The sequence below is a fragment of the Vulpes lagopus genome, chromosome 12 (assembly GCF_018345385.1).
Source record: "Vulpes lagopus strain Blue_001 chromosome 12, ASM1834538v1, whole genome shotgun sequence".
NCBI classification, from domain to species: Eukaryota; Metazoa; Chordata; class Mammalia; order Carnivora; family Canidae; genus Vulpes; species Vulpes lagopus.
In genome coordinates this window covers 3,354,831-3,378,468 of record NC_054835.1, presented here as the reverse complement: position 1 = coordinate 3,378,468, position 23,638 = coordinate 3,354,831, and the positions used below count along the sequence as shown (strand labels likewise).

Genomic DNA, 23,638 nt, shown 5'->3' with positions numbered 1-23,638 from the left:
ACTTAGATTGGCTTCCTGAGGAAAGGGATGATCTAAATGGATAATTTTGTGTGATCAATAAGGAGCAGGCTCTCTGGTACTAATAAACCCAATACTGCTCAAGGATAAATATTTTATAGGTGGGCAACCAGCTTAAAGGTTAATTTGCTAACTGTGGCAGAACTGGAACCTGATGGCATGATTATTTTACTCCCAGGCCCAGGCCTCTCCCAGAAGTATTTGAACTTCACTCCAAGCCTGGAGTGTAATACCAAAGGTCTTCAGGTCAAGTTCAATACAAACATTAAAAATGACCTGCTGTGTGTTGTGGAGTTGGCAGGTGGTTGGGAAAGACAAGGGACAGTCTTCATCTCTGTCCCCAATGGCTCTCAGTACCAAATGCCAACAGGCTGCACTTCTTTCTAGAGAGCAGCTACTGAATACTACAAAGAGAGACTTAAACCTGTTAGTCTACTCCCTAATTTATACAGTTTAATTCTGCAATATTTTTGTGGGTTTTTTTTTTTTTTTTTTTTTTTTTTTTTAAGATTTAAAGTAATCTCTACACCCAATGTGGGGCTTGAACTTAGAATCCTGAGATCAAGCGTTGCATATTCTGATGAAGCCAGTTAGGCATTCCTTTGTGCTCAATATTCTGAAGCAATCACATTTACTTGAGCTGTATTGCTGGTAAAACCTTTTAATAGAGGTTTTCATTTCTTCACCTACCAAAGTAGGTAAGAGGAATATATAGTGCAGAAAATATTTTGGGAGGGATAAAACAGTTAAGGCTTCATTTGACTTTGCTGAAAGATTGTCATTTAATAAAAATGTGGGATTTATTAGTCAACTACAGTCACAATACAGTCATTATAGACTTCCCCTTCTGTATTCATCCCGCCAAACACAAAACAGAGCAGTGTGTCAGTCTGGCTTTCCTCGTGTGAGTCACCACCTTGTGTCACTCCTTGGTCGGTGGAATCCCCTTCCTCAGTATCATAGTTTAGAGAGGCAGAATTTGAATCTTCTTTCTCAGACATACACATCACTGGCCATGGAATGACACACATGGAATGATCCAATCGTCCAGGGGGTAGAAAAGTATCAAATTTAAGCAAGGTCCAATGCTGCTTTTCTATGTTAGAAAAAAGACAAATACACAGGCTCTGTGTTAAGAAATTTCCAGAAATGTACAATGATTTGCTTTAGCAGCTTTAACAGAAATAGGAAATAAAAGAAAAAAAAAATCTGGGGCGCCTGGGTGGCACAGTGGGTTAGGCATCTGACTCTTGGTTTTGGCTCAGGTCCTGATCTTAGGGTTGTGAGACTGAGCCGTGCATCCAGCAATGTGTGGAGTCAGCTTGGGATTCTCCCTCTCCCTCTGCCCCTCCCATTCATGCTCTCTCTCTAAAATAAATCTTTAAAAAACATCTAATGACAGTGTTACTGCTTTCATGATGTCATTCCCTAGAAGTCTGGTTTTCATTCCTTTGGATTTAGATACAAAGGGAAAAACCAAAGTACTGTGATACTTTCCAAAGAATGGTCATATTTATTTATTTATTTTTAAGATTTTATTTATTTATTCATGAGAGACACAGAGAAAGAGAGAGGGGGCAGAGACTCGGGCAGAGGGAGGAGCAAGCTCCCTGCAGGGGGACTCGATCCCCTGCAGGGAGCCTGACGTGGGACTCCATCCCGGGTCTCTGGGGTCAGGCCCTGGGCTGAAGGCGGCGCTAAACTGCTGAGCCACCGGGGCTGCCCTATTTTATTTTATTTTTTAAAAGATTTTATTCATTCATGAGAGACACAGAGAGAGAGGCAGACACATGGGCAGAGGGGATAGCTCCCTGTGGGGAGCCCGATGCAGGACTCAATCCCAGGACCCCGGGATCATGACCTGAGCCAAAGGCAGATGCTCAACCACTGAGCCACCCAGGCATCCTGGTCATATTTGTTTAAACATTTGTTTAAAGACCCACAGTGAACACATGCTCACCTATGTGATACTGGTACATTGTATCCAGTGCTCCCGTGGGAGTCATCCCTCCAAAGATGTACAGGTGTTTACCTACAGACACAGCTGAGTGGGCAGCACAGCCTGTGGGAGGTGCCCCCGTGGGACTTAGCTCCTGCCACTTCATATCACCTGCCAAGAGAAAGAACGTGGGTACAACATGACCCAGAATATGGACTCAACCTTACCTGTCAGACTCTTGCAGTGGGCAAACCACTCACTGAAGGTCATTCACAAAGCACCCTGAGAGGTAATACAGCAAGGTTTAATTTGCACAGAAATTACCTGGGGAAGCTTGAAATTGTTTGGGTGTCCAGGGAGGGAGGAGGAGCTCAGTACTCTATAGTTTTAACAAGTATCTCAGGTGAGTCTGATGTAAATGGTCTTTGGAGCACACTGAATAATATAATATCTTTGGTGACTGTCACCATTTACCAATTTGGAGCCCGGAAGGAGTTAAGTTCCATGTTTGTGTGTGTGCTTTTTAAATACTATCAGTTCCTTAGAAAGCAACTTTTGTGAGTGCTGGCTAGACACTTTAAATATTTTGCTTGCTCGAAAACAGTCCTATGAAGCTGCTATTACTTCTGCCTACTCTCTTTCTTTTTCCTGGTGAAGAAACAGCATCAAAGAGGGAAATAGTTGTCTAAGATCTCACAGCCAGCAAGCTGCACAGTTAGAATGATAATCAAGTCTGATGCTAGAACCTGTGTTCTCCACACTTTATGTGCTGCTTCAAGCACCTGCTCCCAAACTATTTCTGCAAAGATATTTGCATCTTTTCAAACAAACATTGAAATGAAGCAAGATATTATTGAATTTTAGGTTTAGAGAATTACTGGGGTAGGAAAAGGTGAGAAGTAGCCAGGAAGTAGTTCCTCAGTGCAAGGGAGTAAAGGACTTTCTCTTTTAAAATACGCATTAAAACTCCATTCGACTGCTGCAAGGAACACTTCTGTGAAGATATTTTCCATCTGTCAATTCAAGGCAGGGACCCAGCATCTCAGAGTTGGAAGGGAGAATTACCCAGTGTAGCCAAAACTCTTGCCAATATAATAATCCCAGCCAGTGTCGCCTAGCCTCAGATGTCACCAAGCCACAGAATCCATTGTTGGGCAAGGTAGCCCAATAAACTACACAGCAGTTCTCCTGCCTTCTGCCCACTGTTCCAATTCTTGTAGTCTGGAGCAACGCAAAAGACTTTATTTGTCCACTCAAGATATGCAGTCATCCCCCTCAATCTACCAGACACTGTGTTAAGTGCTGGAAATATACTGGAGAGGAACAAAAGAGACAAAACCCCAGCCCTAAGGGAGCTCATAGTCTGAAAGAATGACCCAGAATGAGTCCAGGATCTCTAGGACATGTCAGCCCTTCAGACCCTATGGACAATTCTCACATTCTCCCTAACTCCTCTTTCTGGTGTTTTTAACCATTTAGCATGGTAATTCTAGTCACCAACCACCAGACACATTCAAAATTATCCATGCCCCTTATGAGCATAGGGTTAATGATTAATGGCAGATAATACAAAGCATAATGAATTTTTCAGATTTTATTTATTTATTAATGAGCGACAGAGAGAGAGAGAGAGAGAGAGAGAAAGAGAAAGAGAGAGAGAGAGGGAGAGAGAGAGGCAGAGACACAGGCAGAAGGAGAAGCAGGCTCCATGCAGGGAGCCCGACATGGGACTCGATCCCGGGTCTCCAGGATCAGGCCCCAGGCTGAAGCGGGTGCTAAACCGCTGAGCCACCTGGGCCACCCAAGCATAATGAATTTTAATGAAAAAGCAGGGTTGTTGGAAGCATAAGAAATAATTAATGGCTGGGCACATAGCGAGTACACTCGGAAAGTGATTGCTTTCATTGGTATTATTATTCAGGCCACATTTGACAGAAATCTGTCAAATCTAGCTAAGATTCTGCTCGCTGGTCAACTTACCCACACTTATGAGTGAAGCTATATTCTATCAAAGCATATTTTAATTAATTTTAAGCAGACAAGCCCTTATGCCCTCTATCCTACTTACGTATATCAATGCAATGGAGATCATCATAGAATTTGTCTCCTGCCAAGCCTCCATGGATGAAGAGCTTTGTCCCTGCTGCCACCATCACATGACCATGCCGGGGGGATGGAGGTTTTCCAAGTGTCTCTGGCTGTGACCAGGTCAGACTGTCTAGAAAAGTAAATTCATTGACAACAGATGAAAAAGCTAAGAAGCAAGAACATGAGAAAATAGACCCAAGCTTCACTTTCCAGCAAGCTGAGATGCTCAAAGCAGAAAGTGACAGTGGGGTTATTCACTCCAACTTGCCAACCCAATCCAGTTCTCCCTTTTTCTACAGTCTGTATAGACTCTGCTTGAACACTTCCAGGGCTGGAGAATTCACTACCTAACATGCCTCCTCCTTCTACTGGGCATTAGGAAGCCATTCCTTGTTTTGAATTTTAAAAGCTTCAACCTGGAACTGCCCCAGAGTTTAAAAGAACAAGTATGGTTCTTCTGTGACAGGCCTTCAGAGTCCTCCTTTTTCAAGACAGTATGTTTAATTGATTTGCTGGAAGTATGGGGGAAAAAGACTACTTTTGAAGTAGTCAGTACAGGATAAGAGTTACAACACAGGCTGTGGCGTTAAAACAAGGTCATTTCACTGAATAACTTTGTGCCTTGCATCAGTGATTCCCTAAGCTCTAGTTTTTACAGTTGTAAAATGGAGATAAAGAGAATACCTAGCTCTCCAGTTGAAGTGTGGATTAAATGAGATGATGTACATAAAGCATAAGCTCAGAGAAAGTACTCAGAACACGAAAGTTTGTGTTAGAATTACTATTTGTGGCATGCCTGAGGTTGTGAATGGAGCCCCACTGTTCGAAGGAACACAATCTGAAATAATCTGAAAAATTATTATGTACAAACACATTCATCACAGCATTGTTTGTAATAGAGAAACTCTGAAAGTAGCTTCAGTGCACCAATATGTGAGTGGTTGTTATTGCTGCAGTCATGATAGAATACTATGTATTTATTTTAAAATGTTGAAGATTGGGATCCCTGGGTGGCTCAGCGGTTTAGCGCCTGCCTTCAGCCAGGGTGTGACCCTGGAGACCTGGGATCGAGTCCCACATCGGGCTCCCTGCATGGAGCCTGCTTCTCCCTCTGCCTGTGTCTCTGCCTCTCTCTCTATCTCTCATGAATAAATAAATAAAATCTTTAAAATAAAATAAAATGTTGAAGATTGAGGCACCTGGCTGGCTGGCCAGTAGAGCGTGCTACTCTTGATCTCAGGGTCAGTTCAAGCCCTACATTGGGCGTAGAGCCTACTTCAAACAAACAGAAAACCAACCAAACAAATAAAAATGTTGAAGACTTCATGATCACAGGGAAAGTGCTTAAGTGAAAAATATAGGATACAAATATTACATATAGAATTATCTTTGTTTTTAAATTTTTATTTATTTATTTTTATTAAGTAAACTCTACCCCCAACATGGGGCTCAATCTCACGATCCCAGGATTGAGTCTCATGCTCTACCGACTGAGACAGCCAGGTGCCCCATCTCTGCCATTTAAAAAAAAAAAATTGGGGGATCCCTGGGTGGCGCAGCGGTTTGGCGCCTGCCTTTGGCCCAGGGCGCGATCCTGGAGACCCGGGATCGAGTCCCACGTCGGGCTCCCGGTGCATGGAGCCTGCTTCTCCCTCTGCCTGTGTCTCTGCCTCTCTCTCTCTCTCTCTCTGTGTGACTATCATAAATAAATTTAAAAAAAAATTATAAAAAAAATTGGAGGGGCACCTGCGTGGCTCAGTGGTTGAGCATCTGCCCTTGGGTCAGGTTGTGATCCCGAGCTCCTGGGCTCAAGTTCCGCATCACACTCCCTGCAGGGAGCCTGCTTCTCCCTCTGCCTATGTATCTGCCTCTCTCTGTGTCTCTCATGAATAAATAAATAAAATCTTTAAAAAAAAAGTCAAAAACTAAAAGAAAAATTGGAAACACACTGAGATGTTAACAATTTGGGAGTTACAGTATTTTATATATACATATAGTATACATATATACACATTTTTCCTCATTCCTTAGAGTTTCATGTGTTCAAAACCAACATTATTTAACATTTAAAAAAATGCTTTAGGGCAGCCCGGGTGGCTCAGTGGTTTAGCGCCTGCCTTCAGCCCAGGGCCTGATCCTGGAGACCCGGGATCAAGTACCACGTCGGGCTCCCTGCATGGAGCCTGCTTCTCCCTCTGCCTCTATCTCTGTCTCCTCTCTGTGTATTCTCATGAATAAATAAAATCTTTAGAAATAAAAATAAAAAAATAAAAACTGCTTTAAAAGAACTGCAAAGCCCATTCTTTCAGGAAAGAGAAAAGTCATAGTGGGATGTGTCTTCATTCTTCTAATTTTACTTTGTAAGTTTGAAATTTTGCTTATTGCACCTTCTCAAAAAAAGGCTGCATCTCTCATGAAAAACACACATGAAAACTATTTTTGTCATGTTATTTGTAAAATGTTATTCATAAATGCCTACTAGTAAGAGGAAGAAATGCAAATAAATGCTTCTTACACAAAAATTTGGTAAGAGTCTCATAATTCTAAATGTTTATATTATTTTCAACCCGTAATTCCACTCCTCGGTATCTACTCCATATAAATGTTTGTACCACATACAAAAATTAAGGTATATATTCACTCTAACACTGTCAGCAAAAAGTCCATCAGTAGGAAAATGAATGAATGAGTAAGAAATACCCATAGGATACGCTCTGCAAGGAAATTGGTACTGACTTAGAATCTGACACCCATGATATGATTAAATGAAGGGATTATAACAGTTCATACTCCTGAGGTGCTCCCTATATGCCAGGCATTGTGCTATGCAATATATCACATTATCTCATTTAATCTTTCCAGGTCTTTTAGTAGGCACTATTAATATTTCTATTTTATAGATCAGCAAGCTAAGACCTGGAGAGATTAACTAGTTGAAATACAGAAAGTATGTATCAGATTTAGTCCTGAGCTCAGGTGGCTTCAAAGTACAAGCTTCCACCTACTGAGATTTAGCGTCACCCCTGCAAAAGTAAGCTATAGAACTATATTTAAAATTTGATTCCAGGTATGTGTTTGAAGTTCTTATATAATTTCAAATTAGCAGAAAATTCTTTTTTTAAAAAACATTTATTTATTTATTTATTTATTTTTAAATCTTATTCATTTATTCATGAGAGACACAGAGAGAGAGAGGCAGAGACACAGGCGGAGGGAGAAGCAGGCTCCATGCAGGGAGCCCGATGTGGGACTCGATCCCGGGACTCCAGGATCACACCCTGGGCGGAAGGCAGGCACTAAACCGCTGAGCCACCCAGGGATCCCCATCAAATTAGCAGAAAATTCTTAAGTGTCCATTTACATATATGTATGATGTATAAATGCAAAGGGAAGTCTGGAAGGAGACATTAGGAACTGCTAACAGTTTTTACCTGTTTGGGGAGTGGGAAGGAAAAGCTAAAGGGGATACTTTTACTCTTTTACTTTATAAATTACAGCATTTAAATATTTTAAATTGATCATTTATATCTTCTTAAATGCAAATTTTGCTGTGGGAAGAAGATATTAGCTAAGGGACACATCTAAGACATCTAGAAGTGAGACACTCATACAAAATATCATTTTTTAACCTCTGCCTCCTATATCAGGTAAGCTGTAGGCGAGGGTGGCTCTGACCTGCTAAGTGGCAGCCCTCTTGTGTGCACTAGTCCATACTTGCGTCAAACACATGCAGCTTCACATCCTGCACAGGCTGGGCACCTCTCTCTCCACCCCCGAAGACATACAGCTGGTTTCCAATGGCTGCAGATGATGTGTGCAATGTTCTTGGGGATGGTGGACAACTGGTCACCTCTGGCATGGTCCAAGTCCTGGTTTCTGGTCCAGAGAGAAGGCAGGAGCCTAAGATATCCAAGCTGATGGACCTCTGATCTTGACTCTGAGGGTAGGCAGGGTTACCTTCCAAACCTCCAACCCCAAGAGGGACAGCAGAGATTTAGGTGGGGTTCGCGTACCACCAAAGTCAAGGAGAGGTAGAGGGTGATAGTGAGAATTTTCCCAGATAGAGTCAAATCCCGAAGATTGAAAAGTCACACGCTCAATTAAAAATGAGGTCGATTTGTTTTTAGAGATCTTCCTTTGAATGTCCTCTCTGAGAGGGTAGATCTAACTGTGCCAAATTTCCCAGAATATGTGGCCATTAAAAGAAAATAGACAGGGGTGCCTGGATGGTTCAGATGGTTAAGAGTCTGCCTTTGGCTCAGGTCATGATCTCTGGATAGCCCAAGTCAGGCTCCTTGTTCAGCGAGGAATATGCTTCTTCCTCTCCTTCTGACTCTCCTACACCCTGCTTGTACTATCTTTGTGTGTGTGTCTCTCTCTTAAATGAATGAATAAAATCTTAAAAAAACAAAAAGAAAACAAAGTTATCATACTGTCAGTAGTAATAATAATAGCTCCTTCTAGGGGATCCCTGGGTGGTGCAGCGGTTTGGCGCCTGCCTTTGGCCCTGGGCATGATCCTGGAGACCTGGGATAGAGTCCCACGTTGGGCTCCCAGTGCATGGAGCCTGCTTCTCCCTCTGCCTGTGTCTGCCTCTCTCTCTCTCTCTCTCTCTCTCTCTCTCTCTCTCTGTGTGACTATCATAAATAGATAAAAATTAAAAAAAAAAATAGCTCCTTCTAAATAGTAAATGCTAAGTAAATATTAGTTTCTTCATTTTACAGATAAGACAATTGAAGCAGAGACAGATGAAATCATTTGTTTAAAGTGACATGGCTAGAGGTGCCTGGCTGCCTCAGCCAGAGGAGCATGCAACTCTTGATCATGAGGTTGTGGATTTGAGCCCCACAATGGATATAGAGATTTACTTAAAAAATCTAAAATAAAATAAAATAAAATAGGGGTGCCTGTGTGGCTCAGTCAGTTAAGTATCTACCTTCAGCTCAGGTTAAGCCCGAGTCAGGCTTCCTGCTCAGTGGGGAGTCTGCTTCTCCCTCTGCCCCTCCCCCTGCTCATGCTGTCTCACTCTCAAACAAACAAATAAATAAATAAAATCTTAAAAATGAGGATGCCTGGGTGGCTCAGCAGTTGAGCATCTGCCTTCAGCTCAGGGTGTGATCCCAAGTCTGGGAATTGACGTGGGAGTCCCACGTCAGGCTCCCTGTGAAGAGCCTGCTTCTCCCTCTGCCTATGTCGCTGCCTCTCTGTTTCTCTCATGAATAAATAAAATCTTAAAAAAAAAAAAAACTAAAAATAAAAATAAAGAGACATGGCTAATAAATGGCTGAGTTGGGATTCAGATTCCATTTTGAAAACACCAAGATCTATGTATTTTCCACTCTTCTGACTTGAGAATAAAATTTAACCACTTGGGAAGGTGCAAAGAAACGTATCTTTTTTTTTTTTTTTTTTTTAGAATATAGCATGAGTTTTATAAAAACAGATGCATTAATTGAGCACCTGCTTGATACAGAATGATTGTCCTTAGCACTTGGTCTTTCCTCCCCACTCAATTCTAGGAAGTCTCTGGAAAGTACCTTCATATTGCAGATGAGGTAACTGAAGCTCAGAAAACTTAAATTCAAAAAAAAAAAAAAAAAGAAAACTTAAATTCTTCCCCCAGGTTGCAGGGCTAGTGAGTAGCAGAGCAGAAGCATGAACTCAGATCTGTCAAGATCCCCACACTCGTGCCACCACAACACACCAGGAATTATTTCTTGCCTAGGAAATTCTGTGCCATTTGTAAAGGTCTTCATTCAGTATACAGAGTGCCATAGGAAGCATCTGTAATATGTATGAGACTCAAACATGAACCTGGATATGAAACAAGTCTCAGTCTATATCCAAAGCAAAATATAATAATCATCTCTATAGCTATGGATCTTGGAGAGCTTTTGGATCTTAGAGTTAGAATCTGGGAGTTAAAAAGTACATGACCTCCAGGATCAGAAAAGCCTGGGATTGAGTTGCTGCCAAGTCAAAACACCTAGCACAAATAATCACAAAGGAGTCCTAAGCCATTTGACAGACTGGCTTAGTAACAAAATAGCTAATGATTCACATTTTCATATTTCTTGGGCTTGCTGTTAAATTATACTTTCTAGGAGAGAAATGGGATCTGGTAGAAAATCAATTCCTTTTGACAGAGGCTTTCCAAATTTTCTGTATTTTATTCAAATGGATGCCATCATTGAAAATCAAAAGGCCAGGGATCCAGAACTGATTTCCATCTGCCAAACCATAGCTACATCAACCACAACAACAATTATTGAGCATTAACTGTGTCAGATAGAGTTACTTTAAATCATTGCCAAACTTGACAAGGTAAGAACTATTATTATCCCAATGTGACAGAAGACCAACTATTTGCAAACAAGCATCTTACTGATAGAGCACTGGCAAGAGTTGACTGTCATATGAAAAATATCCAGGTTGCTAATTGTTAACAAAATGCATATTTAAATAACGAGATATAAGTTTTTTTGCTGGACACCTGGGTGGCTCAGCAGTTTAGCGCTCCCTTCAGCCCAGGGCGTGGTCCTGGAGACCCGGGATCGAATCCCACGTCAGGCTCCCTGCAGGGAGCCTGCTTCTCCCTCTGCCTGTGTCTCTGCCTCTCTCTGCGTCTCTCATAAATAAATAAAATCTTCAAAAAATAAATAAATAAATAAGTTTTTTTGCTTATCAAATTAGCAGTGTTTAAAAAATGATAGATTTGGGGTTGCCTGGCTGGCCCAGTCAGTGGAACATGTGACTCTTGATATCAGGTTTGTGAGTTCAAGCCCCACACTAGGTACAGAGGTTACTTAAAAACAAAATCTTGGGGTGCCTGGATGGCTCAGTTGGTTAAGCATCCAACTCTTGATCTCAGGGTTGTGAATTTAAGCCCCATGTTGAGCTCCACAGTGGGTGTGGAGCCTGCTTAAAAAAAAAAAAGAAATTCAACACCAGTCAGGAGTGAAAATTACATACAGCTGGAGAGAGAAGCAGTTGGAAAACTCTGGAGAGTTTTAAAGAGAGCCTTAAAGTTCATAGTGTTTTAGTTGGTCTTTTTCTTTCTGGGCATGAATTCTAAGTAAAGAATTGTGAATGACTTCTGAACAGAGATGCTTACACTTTGTTATTTATAATGGTAAAAATGTGAAAACAAACTAAATTATGGTATTGTCACAAAATGGAGTATCATTCAGCCATTAAAAGTGATGTTAAAACAATGTTAATAGGAAACCATTTCTACAGTAATTATGAAATTAAAAGGAGAAAACAAAAATTTTTAATTGTAATTTTTATTTTTGTTTAAAGATTTTATTTATTGGGAACCTGGGTGGCTCAGTGGTTGAGCCAATCTGCCTTTGGCTCAGATTGTGATCCTGGGGTCCTGGGATCAAGTCCTGCATCAGGCTTCCTGCATGGAGCTGGCCTCTCCCTCTGCCTGTGGCAGAGACATCTGTGTCTCTAATGAATGAATAAATAAAATCTTAAAAAATTAAATAAATATTTTATTTATCTATTTGGCAGAGAAAGAGAGAGAGAGAGAGAGAGAGCATAAGCAGGGGGAGCAGCAGAGGGAGAAGCAGACTGAGCAGGGACCCCGAAGTGAAGCTGGATCCTAGGACCCAGGGGTCACGACCTGAGCAGAAAGATGTTCAACCAAGCCACCCAGGAGCCCTGTTAACTGTAATTTTTTAAAAAGATTTTATTCATTTTCTTATGAAAGAGAGAGGCAGAGACATAGGCAGAGGGAGAAGCAGGCTCTTCACAGGGAGCCTGATGTGGGATTCAATCCCCAGACCCGAGGATCATGCCCTGAGCCAAAGGCAGATGCTCAACTCCTGAGCCACTCAGGAGTCCCTGTTAATTGCAATTTTTAGCAAAAAGACAAGCCCACTTCCCATGGTGGTTCAGGAACATTCCCCTCAAAAAAGATCTTCCTAAACTGCTGCATTGGTGATAAAACTGCTGGTGAGACTAGACAGGAACTTTGCACTGTTTGGCTAAAAGAAACATAATAGGAGGATCTAGGTCAGGGTTTCTAACTTTGGCATTATTGGCATTTGAGACTAGATAATTCACTCTAATGGAGAGCTGTCCTGTGTATTACAGAATGGAGAGCAGCATCTCTGGCCTCTGCCCACTAGATGCCAGTAGTAACCCCCCACACCTTGTGCTTTATCACCAAAAATGTGTCCAGACATGGCCAAAAATCCCCGTAGGGACATAATCGCCCCCATATGAGACCCCTGATCTAGGATCTAGGTGACAGGTTCTAGGCTGGCTTAGTCACTAACTCCTTGGTGACTTTAGGAAAGTCATTTCCCTTGGTCGCCCACTTGCCATAGCTTTCTCTGAAGTTTCTTCTAGCTTTGGCTTTTAAGAACTTGATAATTGGGGGATCCCTGGTTGGCTCAGTAGTTTAGCGCCTGCCTTTGGCCCAGGGCATGGTCCTGTAGTTCTGGGATCGAGTCCCAGGATCGAGCCCCATATCAGGCTCCCTGCATGGAGCCTGCTTCTCCCTCTGCCTATGTCTCTGCCTCTCTCTCTCTCTGTGTGTGTGTGTCTCTCATGAATAAATAAAATCTTAAAAAAAAAAAAAAAAAAGAAGTTGATAATTGTGCATGTTATAAAGCAGAGGGGGAGATGTAATTCTATTATTTTCAGATTCTGCCAGAAGTTAAAATTACTATTTTTGGGTGCCTGGGTGGCTCAGTTGGTTAAGTGTATGCCTTTGGCTCAGCTCATGATCCCATGGTCCTGGGATGGAGCCCTATGTCAGCCTCCCTGCTCAGCAGGGAGTCTGCTTCTCCCTCTCTCTCTCTGCTCCTCTCTCCCCTGCTCATGCTCTCTCAAATAAATAAATAAAACCCTTTTTTTTTTTAAGATTTTATTTATTTATTCATGAGATACACAGAGAGGCAGAGACATAGGCACAAGGAGAAAAAGGCTCCCTGCAGAAAGCCCGATGTGGTTCTCTATCTCAGAACCCCAGGATCGCAACCTGAGCCAAAGGCAGATGATCAACCATGGAGCCACTCAGGTACCCCTAAATAAATAAAATCTTTAAAAAAAATTCTTTTTTCTTTTTAATTTCTTATTTTCTACGAGGTCAACAAAGTTAAATGAATTATGCAGGACAATCCAAATGAATTTTGCTACAGGAAATGGAATTGGACTTATTTCCTTATTTAGGTAAATGAAATAACCTTTGATTACTTACCAGGATTCAGAACTTGTAGGCAATTTCGATTTCCTGACTGGTCAGCACCTCCAAACACCCAGATGGTATGAGGGGTGCAAGAGGGAACGAAGCTGGCATGCTCGTACCGGGGCAAAAGGCCCTCCGAGGTGGCTAAGTCCCACCGGTGTGTTCCTAGAAGACATTTCACTCAGTCCCCACACTGAACCTGCCAATTGCTTATATCGGTTGATAAATCTGGGGGCGGGTAGTGAGGAGAAAAGGGTCAAAGGTATAAGTGAACTACCAACAAATCACTTATAGGGAATATGGTCAAATTCTGAAAAAGTTCTATAATAGAACTTCAGGGGCTGTCTGCCTGGTCCATAAACCTTCCTTTAGGGAAACTATCCCCATTCTCTCAACCACTGGGGTAGAGATCCCAGGAGACCTGTTTGTACTATAACACCTTCACTTCATGGCCTCAGTGGATTGGGTCAAGGAGAGTCACTTGACCCAAAATGGGTCAATCAGATCCTCCCTCCAGAGAAGCTAGAATTCAAACAAAATTTCTGGATTTCTTCCATCATGTGTAGAGAAGTAGCTACAGCCAAGGTATGGAGAAGAGAAAAAGTAGCATCCACCTAAAGAAGCAGATCTCCCCAGAGAGAGTGAGGGAGAAAGTAGATGGTTTTTGACAGCTTTCCAATTCCTGCATCTACTCTCTCCTGAGACTAGGCTGTATTTCCTATGTTTGGATTCTTCCCTTTTTTTTTTTTTTTTTTTTGAGTTTAAGAGAGTTTCTGTTACCTGCAACTAAATGATTCCTGGCTAAACAAGTTCACAACTGCCAAGGGATGTAAGTTATTATCCCCATTTTACAGGACACTGAAGCCCAGATGGGTTAGAAGCCCAGATGGGTTAGACAGGTTGGCCAGAGTCACAAAGCTAGTAATGGGTCCCCTCAAAGATGTAAGTGAATAGACAGTGAGTTCCTTAATGGCTGGAAGAGATTTCATTTGTCTTTGATTTCCTAGCGCTGGGTGCAGAAATTTAAATGCCTATGTAGGAGGAAATGTGGCAAATTGGGGGATGAGAAGCCCACTGATTGGCGGCAGCTCTCCTGTTGCCATGTAGACCTATGATATCAGATCTCCCAAAATTATCAGGAGAAACCAAACCATTTTTCCATTTTTATATGTAGACCCTTGCACATTTTGTTGGTGAACAGCTTAGAATAAAATAATAACAGCATGTTACAGGGACCTAACAAAACATGCATGTGGGCCACTGGTTTTCTTCTGCCATTGTGTATAGCACAGAGTGGTCACCATTTGTTTGTTCTTCATTTATTCGTTAATTCATCCATCCATACAAATACTTAAAAAGCACACATTCTGGGGGCATCTGGGTGGCTCAGTCAGTTAAGCATCTGACTCTTGATTTCAGCTCAGGTCATGATCTCAGGGACAGGAGATTGAGCCCTTTGCAGGGCTCCATGCTCAAAGCACAGAGCCTGCTTAAAGATTCTCTCTCTTCCTCTCTCTCTGCCCCTTTCTTGTGCACTCACTCACTCTCTTTCTCTCTAAGGAAATTAATTAATTTTTTAAAAACATCTACTCTGTACCAGGCACTACTGTCGTGGCTGGGGATATAATGATGAATAATATAACTATATTCCCTGTTTCCAAGGCGCTTACATTCTTGTGGGGGAAGACAGACAAGAAACAATCACATGTGGTAAGATCTGTGAAGGGGGTGGGCAGCCCGGATGGCTCAGCAGTTTAGCGCCGCCTTCAGCCGAGGGCGTGATCCTGGAGACCCAGGATCGAGTCCCACATCTGGCTCCCTGCATGGAGCCTGCTTCTCCCTCTTCCTGTGTCTCTGCCTCTCTCTGTGTGTCTCTCATGAATAAATAAATAAAATCTTAAAAAAAAAAAAATCTGTGAAGGGGTATAAGAATGGGAAATTATAGAATACTATGGAAACATAGAGGGTGGTTATGACATTGTGATTTATATTAAGAAATATATATGTGAAAAAAAAAAAGGAAATATATATGTGGTCATTGTCAGTTCCAGGCCCAGAGCTCTTAAAAACCTTGGAATTTAAAAAAAAAAAAAAAAAAAAAAACAAAACCTTGGAATTTACCAAATTGTAAGACTGAAAAAAGTGTCTTATGAAACAAGCCCCTGTCAACCACACCTGGGTTTACGTTTATGAGGTGACTTCTGGAAAGCCCTAAGGATGGGGGCTGGTTGCTAGGAGAACCAACCATATGATTAGAGGGTTGGAACTTTCAGTCCCAGCCTCCCACCCCCACCTCTGGGAAAGGCAGAGGGGCTAGAGGTTGAATCAGTCACCAATGGCCAGTAATTTAATCAATCATGCCTGTGTAAAAAAGCCTCCAGAAAAACCCAGAAGGGGTTTGGAGAGCATCCAGGTTGGTAAACACATGGAGGTGCTAGGAGGATGGTGCACCTGCAGAGGGTATGGAAGCTCTGTACCCTTCTCCCATACCTTGCCTTATGCATCTCTTCTATCTGGCTGTTCCTGAGTTGTATCTTTATAATAAACCAATGATCTAGTAAGTAAACTATTTCCCTAAGTTCTGTGAGCCACTCTAGCAAATTAATGGAACCCAAGGAGGGGATCATGGGTATCTCTGATTTATAGTTGGTAGGTCAGAAGCACACACAATGACCTGAACTTCCGGTTAGTGTCTAGAGTGGGAGAGGGGTGGGAGAGTCCTACGGAACTGAGTCCTTAACTGGTGGGATCTGATGCTAAGTCCAGGTGGATCTTGTCAGAACTGAATGGAGTTGTAGGATACTCAGCAGGTGTTACAGAATTGCTTGGTGCAGGAAAAGACACTCAGACATTTGGTGGCCAGAAATGAAGTATTAAGACTAGAGTTGAGAGGAGACGTACAAGTAGAGAAGGAAAACAATGGTTTCTCCTTTCCAATTGTAGGCCTAAACTAGTCCAGAAGTATCAGGGAAAGCTTCCTGATGGAAGGGACAGTTAATCTGGGATCTGAAAGGTGAATAGTCAGGTGATAAGGAAAGAGAAGAGCCCTCTAAGCACAGGGAACAACATGCGCAAAAGCTTGGAGACTGGGTTTGAGACATGTTCAAGGAACTGAAGGTTACTTAGTGTAGCAAAGAAATGGGAGAGCCAAGAGATGAGTGGGAAAAGGCTTGAAACGTGGGAGTGACATGGTCAGATTTAGACAATACTGTCCAGCTGGGTATAGAAAATGCACCATACAGGGGTAAACTTGGCAGCAGGGAGACCAGAGAAGATACTGTTGTAATGTCTAGTTGAGAAGTACTAATGCTTGGACTACAGTAGTAGCAGGGGAAATGGACAGATACGGATGGAGATAGAGACATTTAGGACTTGGTGATTAATTGGATATGTGGATGGAAGAGGAAGTGGAACCATCAACGTCTCCCAGAATAATATTTGATGAAGGAATGGTTGGATGTCCAGAGCTCTAAACAGACTTTGTTGCCCTTAAAAAGAAGGTATTGGATGGGTAGATGTATTCCAAAGGTCTGCTGAAATGTTAGGGACTTCTCAGTGATGTTCATTTTCTTAGACAAAAGCCCTGTGATCTCGTCTGAACTGGTGTTCTTACAAATGTTCTGGTCATGGGCAATAGCACAAGCTCTGCTCCCTGGTGATAGGGCACATGCTCCACAGCTGCTGGTCTTACCCAGATCCATGGTGTACACATCTGAGAAGCTCCTGTTTGGATCTGCTCCCCCAACAATGAAGACCTTTCCTCTCTTGGCATCACCAACTGGGGGTAAATATGAACAGCTGTGGCCAACCCGAGCACAGGGGCTGTCTCCAGAGGGGGTCAAGGTGTACCTGCCAAAGGGAGGATGCATTCAGTAGATCTGAGTGGAGAATAAATGCAGCAGTGTGTTCTCTCCACTCCTCATGAATTATTCACTAGACCGAGGGCTCTTGTATAAACACACACACACACACACACAAAACACACACACTTTCAGTTATATCCAGCAAAGTGGTATTCCCATGATTAATAATAGTATCCTCCATTTGCATAAAACCTTTCACTTTTCAATTTTGTCACTACTTCGTCTCATGTTAACCTAGTGGGAATGCTGCACTGGACTAGTAATTGTCCCTATTGGGTAGATGGGGAAACTGACACCCAGAAAAGTATGGTGGTGTGTCCTGGCATGAGACAGTAGCCATGAGCATGGTTTGTGAATTCAGGCAGACCTGGTTCAAGCCCCAATTCAGGTGCTTTTGAGATGTGTGATCCTTTGGAAGTCATTTCATCCTTTTAAGCCTTCCTTAGTTTCCTCATTTATAAAATGAGGATGGCACTAGTTCTTATCTGGGAAGGGTAAGATGAGGTCTTGTAACAGGGCAGGGAAGGGCTCAATAAATGGTGGCTAGAGCTTCAGGTACACTCACATAGGAACCTATAGCCCCAATGCTCCTGCCACTAGCCTGTGATGCATCGTCAAGTAATATTCTCCAGAATTTATTGATGTAAAGAGTTTTCCCAGATTATTCATAAAGCTTAACTTGATGGAATCCAGAGTTAGGACTAAAAAAATCAAATATAGGATCCATCCATCCCATTCTCTAAAATTATTCTTTTTTTTTTTTAAGATGTTTCTATTCTTATACTTGACAGAGTATGCAAAAGCAGGGGTGGCCAACAGGCAGAAAGCAGGGGAGAAGCAGCCCCCCCCCCCCCAGAACAGAGAACAGGCGGCTAGATCCTAGGACCCTGAGATCATGACTTGAGCCCAAGGCAGACACCTAACCAACTAGGCCACCCAGGTGCCCCTCTAAAGTTACTCTAAAAGCTGGCTATAAAAACAGACTTAAAACTTCCTGGTTGGAAAAGAAAATTCTGTAGCTATTTTTCAGGCCCTGTCTCATTAGATCTCTCTGGCATTTGGTAGTCCTGATCCCTTCTCATACCTTTCTTCTTACCTGGTTCCCCACATCCCTTCCTTTTGGTTCTCTACACACCTTTCTGGCTGCTCTTTTGTTTTCTTGTTCTGATTCCTTTCCCACCAGCTGTCTCCCAAGCCTTGGTACCCTTGGATTCTCTTCTCTTCTTGTGTACATCTACTTAGTCTATCAAGTTCATCTGCAGTGATGGTTTCAGTTACCACCCACCTATATATTCATCAGTGATTTCCAAGTCTCTATTTCTTTTCCAGATCTTTCTTCTAATAACCAGATTCGCACATCCTATTATCACCTGAATGATCACTAACAATATACCATGCCTGCTGCTAACTTCATTACAGTCCAGGTTTCCCTTAATCTGCACAAAACCCCTTTGAGGACAGTACTGTTATCATCATCTGCTTTTTACAACTGAAGTCCCAAGACTTAGAGAAATTAAATAACTTACCCAAGAGCACACAGCCACCTAGATACATGGTGAATAAGAGGAAAAGATCCTGCCTTCAGAGCCCTTACAGACTAGTGGGGAAGAGAAACATTAAATGTATAATTTCACATATATCCATTTTATTTTCATTGTGTGATAAAGAAGTACAGGGCATATGTAGTATATGAACATATCATAAGAGGACCTTACCCTATATAAGGAGGGGTAGGAGAAGGAGGTGATCAGAGAAGGCTTCCTGAAGAAGCACCATTTGAACAGATCTCTGAAGTATGAGTAGAAGTTAGCTAGGCAAAGAGAGGGATGAAAAATGGAGGGAAAGATCAACCCAGGTAAGGATTAGCACACAGAGCACCAGAGTGGGCGGTGCAAAGGCTATTAAGGAAGAGAAAGAGAACAAAGGATGATTTAGGCTACTTGAGGTTGGAAAGACAGGTAAGGACAGATCATAGAAGGTCCAGGGGGCCATTTTAAGGCCTCCGTTTTTTATCTTAATATCAAAGAGGCATAAGGGGTGCCTGGATGGCTCAGTTGGTTAAGCGTCTGCCTTCAACTCAGGTCATGATCTCCGGGTCCTGGGATTGAGCCCCATGTCAAGCCCCAAGTGGGGCTCTCTGCTCAGCAGGGAGTTAGTCTCCCTCTCCCTTTGCTCCTCCACTGTCCCTTGCTGGTGGTGTACTTGCACTCTCTTTCTCAAACGAATAAATAAAATCTTAAAAAAAAAAAAAAAATGTCAGGCACAAAAGGGTTTTAAACCAGAAAATGCCAGGATCAGATTTAGGTTGGCTAGAGAGCAAGAGTGGAGGCAGGGAAGCCAAACAGGAAGACTTCCTCCAAGGGCCTACAGAAGTATTGACTCCTCCCTACAGCCTTCTGTGAGCTCTGCTTCAGTACTGACTACATTTCCTCACCATCACCTGCTGAGTGCAGCCCCCACTATGCTGAGACTTTTCACCTTTGTACCTTTAGCACCTATACAGCAGATGCCCCTGAGAGGCCAGTGTTAGTTGAATAAAACGTTGGTTGAACAAGCAGCTGAGAAGGAATAAGGCCGGTTTAATCCAAATCCACTTCCTTGGAAATCTTAAAAGTGAGTCACAGCTTGAGGGAAAACACAGTGTTGGACCTGAGGATGCCAGATGGCCAGTGCCTTACTCTTCCTAGTAAATGGATTTTAATAAAATCAACATCTGCTCTGTGATGATTATTGCCCCACTACCTTTCCTCTGAATACTTTTTCAGTTTGAGTCTAATTACCAGCAACTACAGTTTCATCTCTACCCTTTTTCATAGATGATCAAATATGTTAGTAAACTACTTAAAATGAAACAAAAACTCATGTTCTTCTCTATCTGAATCCTTCCTTACAGACCATGTTGCTTTCCTGGGCTTGTCTCCAGGCTCCAAGACTGGCAGCAGTTTCATGGTGTCCTATGCATAAGAAAGAAAGGCACTTTTTAGGCATTTACATTATCTCCCACCTAAAACACAGGAAACATCAGGTCACTTCCTTCCTTAAAAACTTTCTTTTAAAAGAAAAAAAAAATTTCCTTTTGAGGGCGCCTGGGTGGCTCAGAGGTTGAGCATCTGCCTTCTGTTCAGGTCGTGATCCTGGGATCCAATCCCACATCAGGCTCCCTGCAGGGAGCCTGCTTCTCCCTCTGCCTATGTCTTTGTCTCTCTCTGTCTCACATGAATAAATTAATAAAATCTTGGGATGCATGGGTGGCTCAACGTTTGAGTGTCTGCCTTAGGCTCAGGGCATAATCCCAGAGTCCCAGGACCAAATCCCACATCGGGCTTCCGGCATGGAACCTGCTTCTCCCTCTGCCTGTGTCTCTGCCATTCTCTCTCTGTGTGTCTCTCATGAATAAATAAATAAAATCTTAAAAAAAAACAAACAATAAAATCTTTTAAAAAAAATTTTCCTTTTGATGTGCCAGTTCCTAGGGTCTGATTAATTTGAATAAGCATTACCAACCCTTTGCTATAAACTTATATTTGGGAGGCAAATGTTACACATCTTTATTAACACAATTATAGAAGCTTTTTTTTTTTAAGATTTTATTTATTTATTCATGAGAATACACAGAGAGGAGAGAGAGGCAGAGACACAGGCAGAGGGAGAAGCAGGCTCCATGCAGGGAGCCTGACGTGGGACTCCATCCCGGGTCTCCAGGATCACGCCAGGGGCTGAAGGCGGCCCTAAACCGCTGAGCCACCCAGGCTGCTTTATAGAAGCTTTTTGGCTAACGTTTTGTGTCTGTGATTTTCTGTGGAAAAGGGGCATATATCAAAAAAATTTTCAGGGGTCATATAATGTTCACTCTCATCAAAATGTAAAATATTTTATGTTTTGGGGCACCTGGGTGGCTCAGTGGTTGAGCGTCTGCCTTCAGCTCAGGGCATGATCCCAGGGTCCTGGCATCAAATCCAGCATCAGGCTCCCCACAGGGAGCCTGCTTCTCCCTCTGCCTATGTCTCTGCCCCTCTCTGTGTCTCTCAATAATAAATAAATAAAATCTTAAAAAAAAAAAAAAAGCATTCTGGATTCAACCTTCTTCTCAGGAACTCAACTCCACCCTTTCTTGCCATAGTGAGCTATTCTTACTATATTTGTTGTTCCTAACGGGGCAGGCCCTTTCATATCTTGCATCTTGTGCTATTTCCCCTATGAAAATACCCCTTCCATTCTTGTCAACTGGGAGACTCCCAGTCGACCTCCAAAGCCCAGTTCAAATGTACTCCCCCCTTCTCAGCATAACCTTGCCTGATTTGTTCCTTTCCATTGACATCCTCAAGTTACTTCCTTCTCCTTCTGAAGGCTATCGATCAAGCCCTCATCACTGCGGGGATCATCTTGAATGTAATTATCTATTTAAAAGTCTTTAGATCAGATTCTAGACTAAATTCCAACAGAGCTAGGATTCTCAGATTCATTCAGACAACCTACCAGTGGGCTTGGCTCGGAGTAAAGCTGAGGAATGAGTGAATGAAGAAAGAAATGGATGAGATTCCTGGGAGATGATTGAATAAATCCAACCTTTGGCCTAAGCCACTGACCGCGGTCACCAAAGCCCAGCGGGGTAACTTCGCACGGCGGGGACTTCGTCCAGCTACCCCTGGCCAGTCCCATCCCCCAGGCCCATCCCCGCGTGGCAGCCACAGAGGAAAGGAGTCAGGGTCGGGAGGGAGCAGGCTGGCTCCTTTTCGTCAACATGGCCGGGACAGAGTCCGCGTACGCCCTCCCCAGTGCTCTCCACCTGGCTCGGGCCCACTATCCTAAAGGATGCGACGGCCCCTGCCCGGGAAAGCTGGAGACCCACCGCCCGGAAAACCCCAGACCCGGGGCGCGTTACCTGCGGCAGCTCCGGACGGTCCCGGGCGGTGGCTCCACCCCTGCCGTAGGCGGGGCTCGGGCCTTCGCACCGCCCACCCCGACCCGGAAGGGCGCGGCGGCCAACCGCTCTCCAGCTCCGGCTTCCCGGGCGCGCCCTTGGGAGGGGACGCGGGGGGCTCCTCCCCGGCCGGAGCGGCGGCCGGGCTGCGCGTGTGTCGGGAACCGCGGAGGCCGTCAGTCCCTGGGGCCGGTCCTCGCCCGGAGCCAACAAGCCACTTGGGGCTACTTGGGAGACGATTTACAAGCGAGGTGCCGGGGGTTGGGCGTCCACTTGGAAGACCCAAATTCCTTCGGCAGCAGCATTAGGGGTATTTTCAGTTCCAGCGGCTGTTGGAAATGGTTTTTGAAAGGGAGAATTAAAGATGCTTTCCCGGGTGTGAAATCACCCTGCGCGGCCTTTAGGCCATTTCAGCCTTTGGCGCCTTAGTTGACTCATTCCGTAATTAGCGTTTGTTGTTACTAAGGCAGACACTATGCTGAACCAAACCTGACCCCTGGCGTCCTGGAGTTTACAGTGTAACTTAGATTAAACAGAAAAACAAATAACTAAGTACATGTGCAAAAAGTGCAAGGAATAAAAAGTTCATCAAAGAGAGTATTCTTGGAAAAGTTAACTTTTCTCTGGCCCTCAGTGTCACTCATCTGTAAAATGGAGCCAATAAGATGCTAATAAGAGTTCTGTCACAAGGTAATGGTGGGGAATACATGAGCTAATGAATATAAAGTGCTCAGTACTCAGTGGCTGGCACAGAGTTGTCTCCTGTAAAGTGCAATGCTACTCCTAGTTATAAATGAAGTTTAGACAGCAGACCTAAATTAGACTGCTCATTGGCATTACCTCTGGTCTCCAGCTCTCCTGAAAATAGAGAGCTGGTTCACCTATGTCTATGTTCTAGAGAACTTAACAATTATTTAGGAAGACTAGGCCAGTTGTTCTGTCCTAGGAAATAGAAGAAAACGCTAAGGAAAGGGACCACAGGAGCTCCTCAAGCATAGAGCATGGTACCCTAGTAGGAACCAGACAGGCCTGGGTTCAAATCCAGTCTCCAGCACTAACCATGTAACCCTGACATTTGGCAAGTTCGTTAATTTCTCCAAGTTGTAGTTTTTTCATCTCTAGAATGAGATAGTAATACCTTGAATACCAATTCTTGAAATTAAAACAGGAATTTATTAACAAAACAGAATTTGAGGTCTGCAGCTTTCCTCACTGTTCAAATATGCTGTTTCAAACACCCAGAGTCTGTGAGCTTCCATATAAATGGAAAGAATCTCAACTGCTGTCTGCCACAGAGGAGTTTAGGAGTATTCAGTAATTTTGCTCTCCTTCAGGAAAGAAAACTAAGGCCATGTTGGCCCTGCCATATATGTCCATGTACATCTAGATGGAGATTTCTGCTCAGAGTTGCAGCATGCTCTGATGGAGTCTGTGTCTTTTGGCTTAGCTCCATTTTAAGATGTCAAACTGGTATTGCATATCAACAAGAAAAACTGGAAGAGTTTTGTGGGCAAAATGGCTACAGTTTTTTTGTGGGACCTATGCTTTACACTAGAAATCACATTTCAGAAAAGGCTGGAAATAACTTTTGAAATCTATTTTTAAAA

General features: G+C 43.1%; 1 protein-coding gene across 2 annotated transcripts; it reads right to left on the bottom strand.

Moving 5' to 3' along the window:
- Positions 1-799: 799 nt before the first annotated feature.
- RABEPK (Rab9 effector protein with kelch motifs) lies at positions 800-22,110 on the bottom strand. 2 transcript variants are annotated; one of them, XM_041727213.1, is made up of 8 exons: positions 21,993-22,110; positions 20,006-20,064; positions 16,939-17,096; positions 13,260-13,412; positions 7,760-8,011; positions 4,026-4,175; positions 1,979-2,128; positions 800-1,114 (listed from the first exon to the last, which is right to left on the bottom strand). In XM_041727213.1, exons 2-8 carry the CDS (start codon positions 20,056-20,058, stop codon positions 822-824), a joined length of 1,209 nt encoding a protein of 402 aa, XP_041583147.1. In that variant the 5' UTR covers positions 20,059-20,064; positions 21,993-22,110; the 3' UTR covers positions 800-821. The 2 variants fall into 2 exon arrangements, with proteins under 2 accessions (XP_041583147.1, XP_041583148.1); XM_041727214.1 differs by having other exon boundaries at positions 7,760-7,921; positions 21,993-22,105.
- Positions 22,111-23,638: the final 1,528 nt, after the last annotated feature.

Excerpts from the sequence above, each read along its gene's own strand:
- RABEPK (XM_041727213.1), bottom strand. The coding sequence starts at position 20,058 with ATGAAACTGCTGCCAGTCTTGGAGCCTGGAGACAAGCCCAGGAAAGCA. Across the intron at positions 8,012-13,259 it reads CCTACAAGTTCTGAATCCTG|GTTTGGAAGGTAACCCTGCC; the intron begins GTAAGTAATCAA and ends TTGGGGTTGGAG. Across the intron at positions 2,129-4,025 it reads TCTCCATTGCATTGATATAC|GTGATATGAAGTGGCAGGAG; the intron begins GTAAGTAGGATA and ends TTCTCTTGGCAG.